Genomic DNA, 22,728 nt, shown 5'->3' with positions numbered 1-22,728 from the left:
TGTTGCTTTTTTTTACTGTCTTATTTGTTGCTTTTTTTTAATGTCTTATTTGTTGCTTTTTTTTTAATGTCTTATTTGTTGCTTTTTTTTTAATGTCTTATTTGTTGCTTTTTTTTTAATGTCTTATTTGTTGCTTTTTTTTTAATGTCTTATTTGTTGCTTTTTTTTTAATGTCTTATTTGTTGCTTTTTTTTTTAATGTCTTATTTGTTGCTTTATTTTTTTTAATGTCTTATTTGTATCTTTTTTTTTAATGTCTTATTGGTTGCTTTTTTTTTTTAATGTCTTATTTGTTGCTTTTTTTGTTAATGTCTTATTTGTTGCTTTTTTTTTAATGTCTTATTTGTTGCTTTTTTTTTTTTAATGTCTTATTTGTTGCTTTTTTTGTTAATGTCTTATTTTTTGCTTTTTTTTTTATGTCTTATTTGTTGCTTTTTTTTTTAATGTCTTATTTGTTGCTTTTTTTTTTAATGTCTTATTTGTTGCTTTTTTTTTTTTATCTGTTTCTGCTACTGGATGCCAGACATTCACCTGCTATTTTAGAGACTTCACTTGAGAGATCTTTTTAAGATTCTAACCATCGTTTTAAGTGCAATTGTTTGTATCACTCTTGCACTTTGTTCACCAGATATATTTGAAATTCTTTTTCATGAGCCTGGCTGCTTCTATAATTACTGGAATTATGGAGATCTTCCTAAGATTCTTTCCATGTCATATATATATTAATATTTCATTACCTTCTCTCACTCAATTTGGTTTAAGCCCAGGACACCGATTTCAACTAAGGTATTTTATATGCTGGAATGCTTTTAGAAATTAACCAACTAACCTATTTCTGGCCAGGTCTTTATTTTTCTCTCAGATCCATCCTTATCACTTTCTCTAATGTTTTCTCTGGCTTTTCCCTACCAACTAACCTTGCTACCGCAATTTTTTTTTACATCTATTAACCCAAGAACTCTCATCCATTCTTTCAGTGTGATCAAAATCTCTTCTGCATACAGTTGTCCAAATTTTATCTTCCCCTGTGCTACAAAAAAACTTGATACTATAGTTCATGTTTTTTCAATAATCTATGGATCTGCAATAAAGTTTAGACATAATGAAAATTAAAATCTTACTTTGGAACACCTATTTATATATTTGATAACTGATGTGTATTTTTTAATAAGTTCTTTAACGTAATTAAAGTTCAATGAACGTTTGAAAGTAATTCTGGAAAAATTCTCACATCAAATTGTAAGAAAAATGTCTAAGGCACTTGGTGTCAGTATTTTAACATTGTCCAATCATCTGAAACCATTTTCTAAAGCTAAAAGTCTCATTAAAGAGGTTCAAGATTGAACGTTTGTTTCCGAAATAAATCGTTACTTTCGTTACTTAAATATAGCATAGCTATGACATCATTTCACCAATCGGCATCCAAACTTAGTAAAAATAGTGGTCAGGGCTTGGATATGTAGGTCAAAAAGTTAAAAGTCACACTTAACAATAACTTTGGTTCTGTTCATCATTGACTTTTGCTTCTTCTAGCAAATGAAATCTCACATTCTGTATGGCCGTTACTTTTGATCTTGATACTGAAAAATGTAAACTTTGGTAGGCATACACGGAAGCGCCTGAGAACAGCGTGTATATGCTTTCATCAGAAACCTTTTGAAATAACCATAATGCACTCCACGAAGAGCTATATAAATATGACACCAGAGCCATTCGGAAATAACTTTGCAGGTTGCTCTTGACCAGTGTTAGTGTTTGTAATCATCAATATTATTGTTGAAGTCCATCTTAGGTGATATCCATGTTATTCTTTGAGTCAGTGTTGGGCCTTATTGGCAGTACTGATTGAGTATGTTGGATCATATTGGCAGGACTATTCAAGTTATTCGTATTGACATCATTATTTAAATCCATGTTGGGCTATATTGGCATGACTAAGTTTGTGTAGGGTCGCATCAGCATTGCTTTTGGGTTTGTGTCAGAGTCAAGAGTTGTTTTGGTTTTATTGGCACAAATTTTGACATAATTTACAATTTTTTCCAAATTTCATAAATGGATCTGATCCTCTTTCATAACATTAACCACCATGCAAAATTTCAGCTCAATAGTTTTTGTCAGATGGAAGTATACAGTGTCACAACTTTGTTTTTTTTTTTTTTGTTTTTTTGTGATGTATGTAGTGTTAAAATATTCCATGTACGTGGGTGTTTTATTACCGGTCAATAATAATGTGCTGTTTTAGACAAAGTTCGTAATGAAAAAGTAGGTGTATCAGGTTGTGTGAGATGAAAGAAATTGTGACATCTGTCGTCGGTAGCGAGAAGAAAAGCTTGATTTGTTTGGCAAACAATTTCACTAAAATCAGTGTGGATTGAACAGCGAACATGTCATTTCTTTTATCGAATGCAAGTGACTTTGGGGTGACTTACAAATAATGAAGTATTCATCCTGCAACGTCCAAATGGAAAATTTGGATTATTTAGATATATCTGAACTACTGTTCTCATTTTGAGTGTTATTCACACAAAGTTTCGATCGATGTTACCTCTGACCTTCTTCGGGTGTATTTTCGCAATCTCGGGAATCTACACAGAATTTTTTTTATTTAATCCATGGGTGTAGCATGCTCTCGTTCCATCAACTATAACTGAATAGAAGTTCTTTGCAATTGTATTATTTGAGTGTCACTTGCATAGAAGATTGAACCTTCAACCTGCAGAAGTAACTGTTTAACTTACAAATGAATTTTGCATTAATTCAACCCAACCTTGCTACCTCAACTGTTTTACACTTACAAAATAAAGAACTCTCATCCATTATTTCTGTGCAACCAAGCTAACAAAATCATTTCTTCTTCGGTTACCTTTTCTCATCACGACATGTCAAACCTTTCTCTATAGACTGCCATTCAGCTGCTTGCCGCTATCACACACATGGTCTCCTAAATGGCCTTTTGGCCAAGATCAAAGTGTAGTTTCTGTTCCGGCAGATACTGCAAGCAAAGACCATATGTGGGGGCAACCTCACATAAGACCTTGGTCAATGTAGGGGCAACCCTTCATACCAATTGTCACTATCCAGCTCCCCTACTCCCCGGGGAGTTGGTCCCCATTTTCCCTTCACTCCTCACATTAAAAATCGGCTTTGTGCCTAATTTGCTCAGTGGGGGAGCAAATAAATACCTTAAAGTGTAGTATCTGTTCTTCAGATGCGGCACTTCCATTTCTTGTTCTCTTTCAGTGGAGGAGCAATCCTTCACGACCGAGACAATTTTATTAATTTTTGTACCTTTTCTCCATGTTAAAAAACGACCCTGGTGTCTAACTGTTCTGTGGGGAGGCATTGTAAATAGGTACTATATTAAGGCACACTTAAGTCTTGATATAGACAGCCACATCTGCATACCACATTCAATGCACTCAAATCTTATAATTTTTTTGTCATCAGAAAAATTTAATCCCAAAATCTTTTTTCCTGGTTTATGTCAATTTTGTATGTTTTAATATATATAAGAAATAATAGTCTGAAGCCAGAACATAACAGTAGGTAAATATTTATATAGCTAACTCTATTAACTTGATATCGTCTCTGAAACGATCGTACATTTTCCCAGGTTGTTGTCTTGATTTCTTTGGACATATATAAATGATCTAATATTAAATTTATTAATTTCATTTACCCTCATTTAATATATATATATATATATATATATATATTCTTTATAACAAATTTTTGTATTCCTTATCTTTTGTGTATTTAATTAATTGAGGGTTGCAAATCTCTACAGTTGAACATGACCCATCAACTTTTCATGCCTCTTATGCTCTCTTAACAGGCCCACAGAAGCCACTATGTCTTAAGTTGGAGACAAGTTTTAAATTTGATATTTCCCTCAAAAACAATTTACAAGTTCTACTAAATAAAAAATCAAGGGAGATAATAATGAAGATCAGATACAAGAACAAATATTAAAATATGAGGGAAGAACAGATGTTTCATATTTTAGTTCATGGCTAGAGATACAGCCCAAAGAGCTAGGTCAGTAAAACACCGTAATTATTGGTTATGGTTGAAATTAGGTAAAATTTGATTATTTAAGAGGACGGCTAAGCAACAACTTGTTTACATTGGACTTGAAAATATCCATGTTGTAGTCAGCTGAAAAGTAGCCCCACAGTGTAGAGTTCAACAGGCAAGAAATTCTAGGAAAAACTTTTTTTTATAAATTTGCATTCAGTTTTATGCACAGATATAGAGTTAGATGAAATTGTTGATAGTAGTTGTAGCTAGATGAGTGCTTCTTATGAATGCTTTGCCGGGGAAAAAAACAGATTAAAACAGATAAGCATTTGCCATGAAAATAACGATAGAGCAGAGATAGACTCGCGTTTCTTCTGTGAGTAAGAGTTTGTAAGGAGAAAAGGAAAAAAGATAAATGATATGTGGAGAGAAAGTATATAGTACCAGTGGTGAGGTTAGGGTTAGAAAGAAAAAATAGTCAAGATGGAATGTGGGAAGGAATACGGGTTATTGTAAACAGTTATATTAGAGAGAGGAGGAAAAATGGTTATGGAAAGAATGAAGGAAAGTAAAGTGAGAGAAGAAGAAAGAAAGCATGTATGGAAAAAGAATAGGAAGGAGAGAAAGAAAAAACTGATGGTATATTAACCATTAGTACAGCATAATTACGTTGACACACCAGTTACCGCTGGATCAGCAAAGTTAAACAACGTTGATCCTGGCCAGTACTAAATGGGTAACCATTTGGGACTTCCAGGTTTTGTATCTGCTCTCCGCTTATCTCAGCATTGTTTACAGTCGTCCAAGACTTCTCCTTGCTACTGGACTCAAAGTGCAGATTCAGGAGAAGTGTGGTTGGCGATTGTGCAACCCTTGCCTCATAATTACGCACCTGCCCATACAGAGGGGGGGTATTCTTTGTATTTGGAGACGGAATGGAGGCATACATTAACCATTATCAAAATAAATAGAATCATACATTTATTTACACACGTTTGGAAAAAAAAAAGAAAGAAAGAAAGCAATATATGGTCGTAATGCAGTTTGCTTCTTTTTATATTTATAATGTATATGTATTTAGGTAATATACTTTACTATTATATTTTTATTTCTATATCTACTTTTAAATGAACATACTGTAACTCATATATATATATATATATATATATATATATATATATATAGTAGAAATGGTAATTAATAAAAACTGAAGAAAGTGCTCAATACTGTTGTAGAGCAAATATGCGTTTTATTTTTTATCACCCTATCTTTCTGTTACATTATTGTTTCAACTACCCGGCCGTTTTTTTTTTTTGGTCGTCTGCAGCTTCTGTAAAAGTCTGAGGAAGCTACAGACGGCCAAAAAAAAACGGCCGGGTAGCTGAAACAATAATGTAACTTAACAGAAAGATACAGTAATAAAAAATAAAACGCATATATATATATATATATATTATTATTATTATTATTCTATTATTAATACTGTTACTCATACTGGTTTAGAAATCACATTAGCTGTTAAAAAGTTAATCATCAATAGGTAATTGTTTTTTTATGTTACAATTACATAACTTGGTATTACAATTATTATTTATATATATATATATATATATATATATATATATATATATATGAAAGAAATATTGAATTGCTGCCATGATCAATAGAACATTGCCACCAGTACAGAAAATTTTTAAAAAAATGATGCTCACTTGTGATTTTGAAATAGATGTGAAGTTTGCAAGACAGCATCTCAAATCTCCAACTGTGTCCGTGTTCTTCAACAATACTCCAGTTTTTATCACTTTGGCTCGGAAGTCGTGATAAACAATAATGATATAAATCGCTCTGTCAGGAATTTGAGGAAGCGGTAAAGACAAACACAGATATGGGTCGTAGGTGTGACTCTGTCTTTTGCACTTGAGACACGTGAGAGAAGATCGGTACAATCCACGGAATAATTGGTAGATAAAACTTGGGTTGCTACCATCCAGCTCAGTGGCTCCATCGTCTTCTGATAAAAATCCATCCTGAAGAAATTAATAAAAAAATAATTTAAAATTTCAGAAAATAACATTTAAAGACTTAAAATAAAATAAAATTAAAGACACATTTTATTAGAAAACCTTTGTTCATTATTATCAAAGGTAAATACAAAACCAGCATCCCGTCCCCTACTTTCCAATCAAGGTGAGCCAATCCTACCAATATATTCCATGAATGAAGTATTATTTTTATCTCTTAATTGTTGAAAAAAAATTATGTAGTCGATGAAATTGATCCATCAATAATATAAATCTCACCTGCCTGTTTAAATGTATGTATGTTTGTATGTCTGCCTAAAACTTTTGACAGAGGTGACGGATTTTCATGAGATCAATATCATTTTGGAGCTCGACATCTCTGACAATAAATATCGAAAAATTGGCCAAAAACATTAGTTCCTTCACCTTCAACTGGGCAGTTTTCTACAAGGACGGGTGGATTTTTGTGAGCCATTTTTGCAAGTCATTGTATCGGTTGGATCGACTTTGCCTAATTTTAACGTTCCGGACTTCCGGTCACATCATGGAGTAGCAGTAAGATGTCAGATTTTCTTGCATTTTCTTTTCCACCTTTGCGTCACGGGTTCGAGCCTGCCTGCCTACTACCACTTTTTTTTTTTTTTTTTTTTTTGCTCAACACACTCCTGCAAACACCCGGACAATGCCGGGCACCCAGGCTAGTAGTTACTAAGTTAAAACTCAACATTTTAGACATTTTTCTAGAATCAAAGTTTTCTTCAAATTGGAATAGCAATTACACACGTGTGTGTGTGTAGTCATGATCATATTTATTGGTACAGTCCAATAAAAATCATATTTTGTTAATAAAATCTCATAAAAATGGTCAGAATCGAAGGTTATTATGTAGTATCACATGTATTTTGAACTGCTCTTTCCGATGCAATAATTGGATTTCAAAAAAATTAAATACTAAAGAAATTACAAATGAAATTTCTAAATTACCGTGTTCAAAATTATTGGCACAGCTTATTATTTTCATCTATTACCAGTATAATTATTATTTTCATCTATTACCAGTATAATTATTATTTTCATCTATTACCAGTATAATTATTATTTTCATCTATTACCAGTATAATTATTATTTTCATCTATTACCAGTATAATTATTATTTTCATCTATTACCAGTATAATTATTATTTTCATCTATTACCAGTATAATTATTATTTACATCTATTACCAGTATAATTATTATTTTCATCTATTACCAGTATAATTATTATTTTCATCTATTACCAGTATAATTATTATTTTCATCTATTACCAGTATAATTATTATTTTCATCTATTACCAGTATAATTATTATTTTCATCTATTACCAGTATAATTATTATTTTCATCTATTACCAGTATAATTATTATTTTCATCTATTACCAGTATAATTATTATTTTCATCTATTACCAGTATAATTATTATTTTCATCTATTACCAGTATAATTATTATTTTCATCTATTACCAGTATAATTATTATTTTCATCTATTACCAGTATAATTATTATTTTCATCTATTACCAGTATAATTATTATTTTCATCTATTACCAGTATAATTATTATTTTCATCTATTACCAGTATAATTATTATTTTCATCTATTACATTATTATAATTATTATTTTCATCTATTACCAGTATAATTATTATTTTCATCTATTACCAGTATAATTATTATTTTCATCTATTACATTATTATAATTATTATTTTCATCTATTACCAGTATAATTATTATTTTCATCTATTACCAGTATAATTATTATTTTCATCTATTACCAGTATAATTATTATTTTCATCTATTACCAGTATAATTATTATTTTCATCTATTACCAGTATAATTATTATTTTCATCTATTACCAGTATAATTATTATTTAATTACATCTATTATAATTACAACCAATTTCATGTTTGACTTATTATTTAATGTTAATTTTTAAAAATTTTTCTTTTTCAGATAATTTTTAGACAGCGCTTGCTTTGAATTAATTTAAATCAAGGAATTTTTGTTATGGTTAAGACTAAGGAACACAGCAAAGACTAGGGAGCGTGTGATAGCGTGTCATTCGAAAGGGGAGGGCTATGATAAGATTTCTAAGAAGCTAAACCTTTCCAAATCCATCGTTCGAGCCATCGTAAAGAAGTTCAAATCACAAGGTCATGTCATGAATTTGGAAGGTCAGGGGAGAAAAAGGCTACTGTCTGCGAGAGCAGAGCGAAAAATAGTTTGACATGTCAACCAAAACCTAAGGATCACTGCTGGGGAGATTGTAGAGAAACAGAAGCTCTGGAGTGAACGTGTCTTTTATAAAAAATAGGTTTAAGGCTCCTCAAATTCGTACTAGAATTTCCGCAAGAACCTGTGGCGCAGTGCTTAGAGTGCTGGGAAAGATCAATTGTAAAAGTAATATTCTCCTGAAGGTTGAGAGAACGAAATATGCATGTGCGAATTACTTAGGACCTCTATCCAGTCACGGCTAACGGAACAAGAGCACGTTACCCCCGCGAAGTAAATAAAGGGTTCCGCTTGAAATTCCGTCCAAATTCCCGAGTTCAAAAAGATACACCTGAAGAAGATCGGAGGTTATATCGACTGAAACGTGAAAATCACACTCAAGATGAGAACAGTAGTCCGACGGAATAATAATACAAGTGTTTTTTTTTTTCTGTTTACAGGAAATCTGGCGAAGCCTTCTTGCCTAATAACACCATACCAACTGTGATTGATGATTTGGGGATGCTTTGCTGCCACTGAACTTGTTAAGGTCACAGGCATCATGAAAAAGGAGGATTATGTTAAAATCCTGAATGAAAACCTTAAGGACTCTGCTAGAGAGCTGTCACTTAGTCGACGTTGGTGCTTCATGCAACATAATGACTCAAAGCATTCGGTTAATTTGACTAAGAAATAGCTAGACAACAATATCAATGTTTTGGAGTGCCCATCCCAGACACCGGACCTCAACCCCATTGAAAATTTGTGAAAGATTTTAAATCAAAGGAACTCACAAAGTATAATATATACTTTGAACAGCTCTTTCCAACTCAACAATCGATTTAAAAAAAGAATAATAAAGGAATTACAAACGATATTTCAAAATTCCCTTGTTCAAATTTTGTGAAGGATTGTGAAATTGATGGTAATGGAGAGGAATCCTAAGAATCAGAGGATTATTGTCAGGAGGAATGGGTAAATTTACTGCTGAAGAATGCTACAAGTTAGCGAAAAACTATAATAAACGACTACAGCAAGTAATTAAGGCTAAAGGCCATACAATCAATCATTGGAATTACGGTGCCAATAAATTTGAACAAGGGAATTTTGAAATATCGTTTGTAATTTCCTTATTATTCAGTTGTTTTTTTTTTTTTTTTTAATTCGATTGTTGAGTTGGAAAGAGCAGTTCAAAATATATATTACACTTTTGATTTCCTTTCATTTAACCTTTTCTGAAGGATTTTTAAGACAAAATGAGTTTTTTATTGGACCGTGCCAATAAATATGATCATGACTTTATATATGTATATATTATACGAGGAGGCCGTTTGGTGTTATCTGTTTGTATAATACAGTTAAATCTGATATTTGAATTCATGCAGACTTTGTATTTATTATTATAGAGTAAATTATCTATATATAGTGCACCCAATATATAGTAGTGATTTAAAAAATTTAAAAATGAATAAACAAAAGTATGACTTGGGTACCATCAGCTAGAATTGAAATTGAAACATATCCATTTTTTATTACCATATGTATATAAAAAAGTTTTAAAATGTTAAAATTATATATATATATATACATACATATATATACATACATATATATACATACATATATATATATACATACATATACATACATACATATACATACATATATATACATACATATATATACATATGCACACGCAGAAGCAACAAGTTTTATCATCTTATGCCTGCCAAGTTCACATTTTTTTTTAGTTTTGACTCCTTAGCAGCCATTTTTACCGGCTAAAAACCAAATGAAAATTGTTCCACAGGTTCAAATCCCCTATATGTCAAGTTTCAAGTCTGTAGATGAAAAATTTAGAAAAGAGTTTGCTAAAGATGATTCAGCACAGACAGACATGGTCACATGTGTGTGTGCTAAAACTTTTTCATCTTAAATGCTACGCAATTATGCACTATGTGGAAAATATGCATAAATAGAACTGAACGTAAAAGTTAATGAATTAAAATCAGTTTTTCAAAAGAAAATGCAAATTAATCAACTTTTATAAAGTCGCTTGCATATCCATGAATGAGTATATTAAGATTATTTTAATATTTTTAAATAGAAAAAATAGGCTCTTAATATCAATGTCTGTGCAAAAAAAAAAAAAACTCAGCTTATTTGTGTGTGTGTGAGAGAGAGGGAAAAGAAAGTATATATATATATATATATATATATATATATATATATATATATTTTAGTGTTAGGACAATTAATCGGAATCGGGAATTAAAAAAAACTAAAAAACAGAACATTTGGCGGTACTGGAATTGATATCAGAATCGGAAAAATTAGCGCCTATTTTCCAATGCCAAAATGATGCATTTAATTGCTTACTTTTGGGTTTTATCTGGTTAAAATTTAATTTTCCACTGCTCGTATTGATGATGAAAAAATATTGATTTTTCAACTACCAGTAAAATCAAAATCTATAGATCATTCCAAAAGTGTTTTTTATTTGAACATATATGCAAATAATACCTGCATTTTTACGGTAATCTGAAAAATAAAAAATAATTCTACAACTATATATTACAGGATTTTAAAAGAATCAGAATTGTTAATTGTATTGGAATCGAGAATTTAAGTCCTCATCGGTAATTGTATTGGAATCGGAAAAAATATTGAAATCGTCCCATCACTAATATACACGTCTGTCAATGCATGGAACAGTCTACTAAACTTAAATTTTGTCGACAGACTTGAAACTTGATATAACGGATATTCAGACTTATGCAACAAATTCGATTTAGTTTTTAGCCAATAAAAATAGTTGCTAAGAGGTCAAAACTGAAAATTTGGAACTTAGCAGGAATAAGTCTGCTAAACATGCATCTTGTACACGTGTGCAAACCTACATTTATACATTTAACTACGTTAATTTTTAAAGTTTTGAGACAGGTCAGGGAGCCAGTATCCTCAGACGGCCTGATCTGGTAGCACAAGAGACAAAGGGAAAAGAATTGCTTTTCTTTTTGTCGACTGTTGTTTTGATTATGCAGAGATTTTCAACTCTCACATAATATGCATCATCAGTCACTTGCCAATCTATTTCTTTCATTAACCCTCATCCTTAAGTGTTTTTTGGCCTAAATAAGTGATGACTAGGTCATACCCAGAACTTTGAATGAAAATAAAAATGCATCATGGGAATTTGTTGTATACAACTGTCAAACTAGATGCATCCCAGTTAAGGTTGCTTTTTTTTTTAACTCTCGTCTTTTCCCCTGTTGTGCTCATCATTTAAAAATCGGATAACTTGCGAGCAAGAGTTTGCACTAACAATTAAGGTTACTCTATAGCGTTTTCACAAGTAAATTCATTCAAATAAGCAAAAGCAAACTAATCTTTTAATCAATTATCTTTTTCCTCCATTAAAACAAAACAAAAGGCGAAACAAACAAAAGTCACACAAAAAACAAAAACAAAAAAAAACACAAAAAAAAAGCAAAATAAAGAAAACATACTATTCTTTTCAGTTGCAGTAAATGTGATATTTCTATTTCTATCATGCATTTATGTAAATTCAAAATTGAATGGGATGAAATTAAAGATTTCCAGATGAAATCCAAGAAGAAATGAAAAGCGCTGGAATACAGAATTTCAGAGTTTCTTGACAAACTTTTGTTTTTCTTTTTAAATATCAGAAAACAGAACCGTTTCATTTCTTTGTCGTTTGCTAATCATGTAATTGGATCGTTTGGCATGCTATGCAATTGTGCGATTAATTAATTTTGAAAAAAAGTGTTTTTTTTTTGGTTTGTTTTTATGACAAATCAACTCTTTTTTGGTGTGACTTAATATCGAAATATTTATTACCAACGACATGGATTAAATAGTTCAATTTGTCTATTTTATGGCAAATCAACCGTTTTGAATTAATGAACAGCAAAGCAAGGTAAATGGTCCTAAATTGCTCCATTAAGTTTTCCAAATTTGATGTCTGGATGTGATCGTCTTTGATAATAGTAAGTACTTCACAATTTTCTCAGCCTCATCAGATACATAGTTTTTGAATTATTTACGTTTCCAACATAGAATAACTTCTGGAATACTTCATACAACATGAAGAAATAAAACTCAGATAAAACTGTGACTCATCCTTACGTTGTCAAGTAGAGGCATGCAGTTTCTCAACTGACTTATATTCTTGTTCCTGATGTTGTCACTTGTCCTGAAATGTACAACAGATTGTTTGCTAATCTAATCCGGTATCTTCTATTATATTAATCTTAGCCATCTGTGTGTGTTTGTATGTCCACTAAAAACCTTTGTCATTTGTATCAAACTAGCATGAATCAGGTACCATTAGAAAGAGTGATCTCTCGAACACAATAAAAAAAAAAAAAAAGGAAAAAATCGCCAATTATTTCATGTAGAAATGTCGTTTCGTTTGAGGGGGGCAGGTAAAAATGTTGGTTTCAACACTGTATAACGTGCATGCGCAAACGGTTGATTCATTACTTCATTTTTAAAAGCTAAATTTGCGACGTGATAACATGTGTGACGTCTTGTCTAATCGATAGAGTATTCACTTACAAATTTAACTTTTGCCAGTTTGCATCCAGCATTTTTTTAAAATAATGTTTTCTTTCTCATATCTTTCAAAATTTTCAACTTTCTTATGTGCGCTCACCACATGGCATTTTTTTTTTTATAACATAAGATGGAATCTAAACCCCATTTTATTTTATCTTTTTTTTTTTTTTTTTTTTTTTTTCTAACACAATCTATGATATTTAACCGTATTTCACGATCGGACAACGCCCACCCACCCCTAGTTAATAATTTGAAAATAATGTTCCAACCGCTTAGCAGATTTGGAAACAAAACCAACATGGCCACCACAGTGAAGACAATGGCCATGTATATCGGCAGATATAAACTATACAGGCCAGGAATTTAGCATTGATTTATTACTGCATTTATTTACATATGTAAGTTGCTCAGACTGTGAAACAGTAAACAAAATGCATGCCACTTCTTCGTTGTATTAAAAGTAATTTTGTTGTTGCACTTACAAAGCTAAATATAACTTGGGAAATGTTGAAATGTCATTACCATAAAAAAAAACTGTTTCTTTCAATGGCAACACAACAGGACAAGCTGTCAACTGAAGTTCAGTTAGAAAATCCATACAAGCCAATTAAAAAGATATTGAGGTCACAGATATTCGTTAAAGCCCAAATGAAGATTACCTGATGCCTTGTTCGATTGTAATAACAAATGCGAAAGCCGGAGTAATAAAAAATATCAAAAATAAAATAAATACACACAAAATCAAAGCACGGAAAGAAACAAAAAAAAAAAAAAAAAAAAAAAAAAAAAAAAAATTAAAATATGAAAGAGGAAAATATGAAAAAATAAATTCGACATTTATCTAGCAAAAAAAAAAATAAAATAATAAAATAACCCCAAAAAAATGTATATAAGAAAGAAAACAAAGGATAAATGATAAACATTTTTTTGTTCATTCTAAGTGTATATGTGCATATGTATGTATTTTTTATCAGTTTGCTCACGCTAGGAATAGAGCATCCTACCGGATGCCAAACATTCTCTCACTAACTCAGATATTCCAACCAAGAGATATTTTTAATATTCTGACCATCCCTTTGAGTGCAATTGTTTTAATCTGTTGCACTTGGTTCACCGGGTATATTTGTCAGGTAGATTTTGAAATTCTTATTCATGAGTCGAGTTATTCATATAATTACTTGAATGATAGAGATCTTAAGATTCTAGGTTCTTTTCATGTCATACATAAGACGTTCATATTTCGTTATCTTTTCTCTTTCAGCTTTGTTTAATCCAGTGGGGGATACTAACTTCTACTAAGGTTGCTTCTTTCTCCTTGTCCGATATCACGATGTCAAGTTCTATGGCTTCATGTCCTAGGTACGTAGCTGAAAAAATTGGATAGTCATAATGGATGGTGTACGACTTATTTCTGATTGTTCCTTCAGTTATGTTCCCAGGATTTGCTACCATATACGTATGTGTGCATGTATATATGTGTGTGTGTGTTGGGGGGTGAGTGAATATGTATGTGGGTGTCAATAAGACAAATATAAGATGGCAGCATTAGAACAACAATTCTTATTCTTAAAATACACATGCAGCGGAGGGGGGGCGTAGCCTTGCCCGGTTGTAAAATACGCTTAAATATGATATTTTAATTTGTCCAGATTTCGTATATATTATTATAGAATCATGATTTTAAAAAAAAAAAAAAAAAAAAAATGTATTTGGGTGCCATCAGCTAGAATCAAAACCAAAAACTGTAACATTCAAAGCTGGTGACGTTACCACTCTACCAACGCATATGAACCGATTAAAAATGAATGTACAAAATGTATAACGATTTTTTAAATTTTGATCCATTAAAAACTATTTTAACCGGCTAAAGACCCATAAAAGAATGGTCCATAAAAAATCCAGTGATTTTAGACCCCTAGCGCCGCTCTTTGACTTTTAGTTTTGAAAGAGATAGAGTTTGAAAATATGGAGACAGACAGACATAGTGAGTTTTATAAATTAGATTTTCTGTTGGTGAAAGATTAACAACCAACAACTGATTAAGAAAAATCAAAAATGTCAAAACAAACTAGCTGACAATACCAAAAGATTTCCGGGGGGGGGGGAGGGTTCAGAACCAGAATAAAAATATAACAGATCCCAGTTATTTATAACCATTCGTGACAAGCTGTACTTGTAAGAATTCAATGCTAACAAAATAAAGCTTCATCTAATGCCGAAAGTCAGTTTTTATTGATGTTTGATAGTTTTAAAAGTATTGGGATTAATTTTACCCCTGAAAAAAAAGTTTAATTCTCACACGTGAGAATGAGGTAACAAATTGAGGATAAACTGGAATAGAAATATGGCAATGGTTGGTTTATTTTTTTTTTTTATATATATATTTCTTCCTTTGAAGATTGTAATGCTGGGTATGGGGCAGCCAAACCAGCTGCCAACATTGCCCCGCTTTTTTATTGAAACCAACCGAGAGCTCTTTTTAGTATCCTCGCTAATGAACAGTGTGTACAATATTTAAAGCAATTTTTTTTACTCGGTTGAACACATGGATGATACAAGAAAAAGTTAATTGTACAGAAAGAAAATTCACGAAAAATGTCCTTCGCGAGAACTTATCTGGGGTGGAAAGTTCAAGTAACCGGTTGCACATGTGCGTCCCTCAATTTTGGCTTTTTTTCATGTCAGATTTGGTTGCAATCTAAGCAGGAATTCAGTGATAAATAATGGCTAACTTGTAACTGCCGTCTAGGGCTTGTCATAAAATAGTCTCCAGTTCAGGTTGGAAACGGTAGGAAGTTGACTGGCTTTCAGTGACTGCCATCTTGGGCAGGTGTCACCAAGATTCAGTCATGTCCTGCTGATGGAATCAAAAAGGGCAAAAAAGAGGCAAGGTACACTGATGCGACACAAGAATTACACACCATTTATTCTTCTTGATTCTTTGTTCAGTTACATAATTTTAAATCTTGGTATTGTTCATGGAAGTCGCTCAAGACAAGGCATGAAACCACTTGATATAATGAACTAAAAAGAACTAATCATGATTAAATTGCATGATAAAAAAACTAAAGTTAGAATCACTCCAAAACAAGGAAATCTTAACATTGATAAATTTAGAGGCAAAATAATTGAAGCTAAAGACGAAACATTAGTGATGGACTGAGTCATGCATGTCAGAAATCCCTCATTGGATGCGCAACATGGCACGTGAGAATACGCTAACATTTAGTGATGGCTCTCCTCAAGTTCAGTCATCTGTACTATCACCCGGGAAAGTGTCAACCAAAAAATGTACTATAACCTCACCCTCTACCAAGGATAATTTACTTTCATTAGTTGTCAGGTATCAGACAAATTAATACAAAAAGAAACCATACCGTGTTCAATAGCTTAAATCCCAAAAAAAGCCAGACCCTCAAAAGCCTAAGAAGGAAGAAAAAGATTACAAGGTTGACTGACAAAAATGCCTGCTCCTAAAACAGGTACATTAGTGAACTTGGTAGAATGCCAGTATGTTAATATATCATTTTGAATTCAACTCCATTCTGTGGATATAATATTTCAAATTTTAATCATAAGTTATTAATGAAAGCAAAAAATTATCGCGAGCAACACTGGATCAGGACAACTAGTAGCATATGCTTTGGTTGAGATTATAGTACTAGTATCTCAAGTGGAGGTTCTCAACCTGGGGTGCTCGTCCTCACCCCCCCCCTCCCCTGGAGTGTGAGACGATATTTCAGAGGATGCAATAAAAGTTTAAATAGAAAATAGGGTATTGGCTATACATGTTACTCATTAGTGTTTTTTTTTTTGGGGGGGGGGTCTTTTTATGCTCAAGTATTGTTAATGAATTGGTCAATAAATACATGGCTGGATAGATTTAATCCAAACATGTATTTAATCAAGAGTTCAGAACGTCCTAAAGTTTAGAACCTAAACTGACCATGTTATTTTTTAAGGTTCATTCCAATATCAATTTAGGATTTGCTTCTTGGCTAGATATGTAATCTTCCTTTCAAATTTTGTTAAAAAATAAAATTACGATTATATTTTGATAAAATATTAGTCGAAATTCACAAATTTTATCCTTGGAATACAATATAAATTTTAAGAGGGGCAAGGTTTGAGGGAAATTTCTTGAGGCATGGGGTGTGGACAAAAAAAAAAAAAAGGCTGGGAACCACTAATCTAAAGGACCCCTTTCAATCTTTACATTTGTTTTTATAAAGATACTCTGCCTGTTATTCTATATGTGATACTATAAATTACCCCCCAACCAGGACCACCAGGAGAGATTGTCTAGAAAATGAAGGACAGTAAAGACGTTAAAAACGAAGGGTCCAATGACACCCTGCCACGCATATACGTTCAACAAGTCATTTGTATATAATTTCTCTTTATTATGCATATAAATTGTAAACTAGGGCTTCATGCCTGGCAACTGCCAGCAGTAGAAATCTAGACATAAGAACCGTAGCACAGGATAAGGCGGCTGGTTGGAGGTGTGGGCATAGATATATACATATATATCACGCATATCTGAATAAGCACTTTTTTTTATCACTTAATAGACACATTTTAAATGCATCTTAGCATCGCTTATAAACCGACTTGTTTACCAGGTGGCCATGTTTAAGTTTAAAATAGCATTTGTGGATACATCTATGCATTCGATAAAAGGTTCTAATCCATCCTTTAGTTGGTCTGTCTGTTGTGTATAGCATTTTTATTGGGAACTGCCGGTATCGGTGTCATTCTAATATATAACAATTGAATGCAAGTTGTTAATTTACTAATAGTTGAACATATATTACTGCAGTGGTTGTGGGGTGGCAGTAACAAAGCACTAAATCAGGTGAAGATCTAGAGATAATTAGTGGCGGCAATTGGGAATCATCGATATCAGTGTCATCCAGATTTTCAGAGCAGGGAGTCAGAAATGCAGCAAGCTATAAGTGTAAAGGAAGGCACAGGTGAGGCTGATTTGAGTGATGAGGCTGAAACAAAACTGAAACTTGTTATCGGTTTCAAAGGTTTTATCGGAAAGAGAAAGGTCGTTCACTAAGGGGAGAGACTAAAATGAATTTTTTCTTACTAAATTTTCTTATTTAGCCTTAAAAATGGTCGATGAACGGACAATCTTGAGGAAATATTTACTTAAATCCCTAAATTATTAGGCACATCTGATCTGTTTGTTTCTATGATCCGAACTATCACAAAACTGCTCCCCTCCCAACTGAACATATAATCATTTCTTATGTAATACCATTAACACCTGCTTCAAGTTTGTTTTGCACCCAAGCCAGGTCTTCTTTGGTTGACCATGTTTAAGTTTAAAATAGAATTCGTGGATACATCTATGTATTTGGTAAAAAGTTCTAATCCATCCTTTAGTTGGTTTGTCTGCCACGTAAAGCATTTTTATATTGCTAAGCGTGCAGTCAATGGTCATGCTTACGTTAGAATTAACATTTTCATAGATTTTTACTTTGAGTTTAAAATAAACTTTTTCATTAATAAACATGCAGATTGAATGGATGCTCCATTCTCGTTTATACACAACCAACTGTACCTACCCGGCCTACCTTTTATTTATCCGATTCTGGTATTTTAGGTGTTGCAAATGTGCCAGACTTCATGGCAGGCAACGTCTCACATCTGCTCTCCATGCAGTTCAACCCAAAAGAGTTGATATCAATCATGCTGCATCTAGTTAAACTACTTTTCAAGTACCAAAAAGCAATGGAGACTTGTTGGCAGTTTCAAAGGTTTTATTGGAGAGAGAAAGGGTAGAAACTAAAATTAATTCCTTCTACTTAGCCTTAAAACCGGTTGATGAATGGACAATCCTGAGAAAATATTCAATTAGATCCTTACATTGTTAAGCACGTCTGATCTATTTGCTTCAATGATTCGAGCCAATTCAAAACTGACTCCCTCCCCCCTACTGAACACATGATCATTTCTTTGTAATGTCATCAATGCCTGCTTGTCGCACATTTTGTACCCGAGCCAGGTCTTCCTTGGTCGACCACCCACCATATTGCCTGAGGTATCCAGACATGCTATGGAATTGATGCAGAAGAGGACATGTGGTATATGGTCAAACCACTTGAGACGCTGAGCATATAAGGTATCAAAAATCCCACCAATTTTCACCAAGCTTCTGATCGAGCATAATTGGAGGGATTCTTTCCTTTAGTTCACTGCCATACATCCACCTAAAATAAATGTGCCTACATATAAGCATTAGCAGCAGCTTCTCAAATCTTCAAGAAACAAAATAGTGGGAGGGTGGCTCAGTGGTTAGCGACACGTATTGACAACCTTGGGTGTGTCAAGTTCAAATCCAGTTCGTTTTACAGAAATATTTTCACTTAGGGATGTTGACAACCTTCATGTGGTCCCTCCCATAAATACCTGATGTCTTTCTAAAAAGAATTCTAATTAGAAAAAATAGAGAAACGAATGCCAACAATTTGATTCATACAAAATAAATGAAGCTTAACAACAACGGTGAGCAGTGCTGGCACATTCGCAACTTCCAGCAGCATTCAACAGGTCACTGAAGTATCAGAAAATAGTTTCAACAACAAGATCCACATGTTCCACCATTCAACCATTAATTGGGCAGATAACACCTGAACATTTGTGACAAGCATAATCCAGGTCAACTACCAGCCTCCCAGCAAAAACATTACACTTTTTGCTTTCATCTTTGTTTTGCTCATCGACCCATTTGCCCTTTCGTCTTTTCTCTGAAGGTTTTGTAAGAAAATGTTTTTTTTTTGTTTTTTTTTTAATAAACTAATAAAGGAATATAAGCTATTTAAAAAAAAATCGGTTAATAATTTCAAGAATCTTCAAGATCCCACACGTATTTACAATTGAGTGGATTAAATAACGGGTTAAGTTAAAACTTCCTAAAAGGATACAGACTACGAGGTAAAGCACTTGAAGAAGGCCGGAGAGTAACTGTTGAAATGTTGTAAATATAGCAAGAACCAAGATGAGGACAAAAAGTTTGTACCAAAATGTAAATTATGTAGATTTTCTTGTAAGAAATAATTGATTTGAGTACAAGAAATAATTAGTGAATTGAACGTAATATTTTGGCAAAAGATAAGACAACAATATATATATATATATATATATATATATATATATATATATAAAACAAAAAAACATTTCATTGAACAAACACACTTTGCGTATTATTTAATTGAAAAAGTAAACGCTGTAATCTTATATCTATACTAATATACAAAACTTTCTGGTGATTAGGGTTGCTTAATCTACTTTAAGAAACATCAACCTTTAATTATTTAAACCATTACCTCCCATAAATTTAACCAATTTAATTTTTTTTTATGAAACTTGGATACCTATGGTAAAAAAGGTGTGAGAAACGCGATGAAACAGTAAGAATTAAATTTTAAATAGAAATAAGTGAGATATTAAGTTATCTCATATGAGATAACGGAGAGGATACACTTGCAAAGACTGTAGCATATCTTAATTTTTAAGTGATCTCATATGAGATCACCGGGAGGTAATCGGTTAGTGCGGAAATTCAAAAACCTACTAAAAACAACTTTTGGAATTTGTTGAGATGAGGATTGATAATTTATATTATTTGGACTACTGTTTTCATCTTTGAGATTACTATGACAACGTTTCAGACGATGTAACATTCAACCTTTTGCAAACGGATATGAGCGCTAAATGATAGTCTTCTGGAGGTTCAAGGTTCAACCTTCAGTATGGGCAAACATTATGAATAAGCGTTACTTAAGACTTCTACCCACTCTTGGCTGACAGAACAAGAGCAAGCACAAGCTATGCCTCCAAATTAAATAAAGAATTCTTTTGAAACTTCTATACAGATTCCCCCCGTGTTGAAGATGCACCTGAAGTTCAGAGGTTAAATCAACCAAAACGTTGTGAGAATGATATCTAAGATGAGAACAATCCAAATATTTTTATTAACAATTAATTGAACACAAATTGCTGTTTTATATATAGCTGCAAGAAAATTAGCTAATATTAATTGGTGCTAATTTAATATAAAAAAAAGTTGATTACAATTTCCTTCAACGAATACGATTACAGAAAAAATGGGAAAACAGGAGAGTTCATTGTTGGTCATTTTGAGGACAGGGTATAGAAGTGCTGATTAAATAATCACAAAAAGGTTGATATGAAGTAAAAACAGACAGAAGACATTTCTCCACGGTATAAGACTAATCCAAAATAAAATGGGTGAAAATACAAAGAGAATTCAAAGAAAACCGTTTCTAACCAAAATAATGCCAGCAAAAGAAAAATAAGTAAAAAAAAAATAATTAAAAGAGAGAGGGGTGGGGATAGCACCATCCAGATCTCCACTTGACAGGCAAAGAGAGTATTGGAATCCTGTAGAGATCTTGTGCCACTCATGTTCAATGGAAAACAATGATAAACGGCTGTTGTGAGAATGCAAAGTGATTTACAATAGTTATCAACAACGTGCTGGAACTCTGGAGTTTCTTGATGTTATTCAGATGCCAGGGAATGCCACTTGTTTTTGCCAGTGAGAGATCACTGGTAATAACTCATTTGAGAACTCCAAGCGAGTAAAATAATCTCTACTTACACATAAAATGCACTTTGCTTGTGTGTGTATTCATTTATGGACTCCGAAATTTTACACAAATGTACTTCATGTGTCTGGGAATGTTCTTGGATAGGTTTTGCATTGAAAAAATTCAATTAAAGAAGTCTGATTTTGACCAAAGTTAACATCCTTATGCAGCCTATTATCACACATGCATTTGAGAAGTTTTATTACTGCACAAGCAGAAGGGTCCAGCATATAAAATCAACAATTAGTTCTTTAAGACAGGGGTGTGTTCAAAATGAATGTTTTTGTTTAGAGCATAATTGAAGCATGATACTTGACTTTTGCATTTTAAACTTCAATGCAAGCCATTAGATATAAAAACAATTTTATAAAATTTCTCTGTAGGCTGACTACTGTGCCATGTAAACGACAATGTATTGTGGACTAAGTGATCACAGAGGCATGTGTCAAGATTCCTCCTGGTGCACCACAGTGGGTCCCTGGCAAGGAATCAATCAATGTAAATGAAAAAATGAGCGATTTCACCGATTTTTATGACAATAAAAGTATTAGAAGGGTGGAATATTTATTGATCCTCATTCCGGGCAACGTCGGGTCTCTCTTCTAGTAATAATAATGATAAAGGTCGTTGCAAGGTTCTATGTTCCTATTTACAATGCCTCCCCACGGGACAGAGTTAGACACCAGGGTCGTTTCTTAATGTGGAGAAAAGGAACAAAAATAAAAATTGTCTCAGTCGTGAAGGATTTCTCCTCCACTGACAGAGCAAGAAATTGAAGTGCAGCATCTGAAGAACAGATACTACACTTTGATCTTGTCCCGAAGGCCAAGGTTCTATGTTCAATGGCTATTGTGGGTGTGGAGCTGTGTGTAGACAATGTTCATGCATATAAAAAGAAATATAAGTTGAATAAAATAAAAAAGAGGCAAAGAAGCATTTTTTCCTTGCTTTTTATCGGAACGTATTATTAGCCGAACCCCCCACCATCACTAATATTTTTATTTTCGATGACAATATTGATTAACGCCTCTAGTTCGAAGATATTAAAAATGTTTCCCATTTTTTATTTATTTAGTTTTGAAATTTTGATATGAAAGAAGGTTCAATTAGTGTAAACGTCCCCCTTGAATGAGAAAACTGCCAACCAAATATAATAGTTTTTTTTTGTTTTTTTTTTTAAGAAAACAATTTTTTCATTTTGAATTTCAATTAGTTACCATT

At 32.5% G+C, this 22,728-nt stretch overlaps 1 protein-coding gene across 1 annotated transcript in view; it reads right to left on the bottom strand.

Moving 5' to 3' along the window:
• Positions 1 to 22,728, bottom strand: part of LOC145258134 (uncharacterized) — a 306,677-nt gene that overhangs the window by 146,925 nt on the left and 137,024 nt on the right. The window contains exon 2 of the mRNA XM_080115878.1: positions 5,732 to 6,049. Within this exon, the coding sequence (XP_079972004.1) occupies positions 5,732 to 6,049 (318 nt within the window). The remainder of the gene's footprint in view (positions 1 to 5,731; positions 6,050 to 22,728) is intronic.

This window comes from Euprymna scolopes, chromosome 33 (genome assembly GCF_053919585.1).
Source record: "Euprymna scolopes isolate OS-2025 chromosome 33, ASM5391958v1, whole genome shotgun sequence".
Lineage (NCBI taxonomy): Eukaryota > Metazoa > Mollusca > Cephalopoda > Sepiida > Sepiolidae > Euprymna > Euprymna scolopes.
This window is presented reverse-complemented; position numbering and strand designations above follow the sequence as displayed.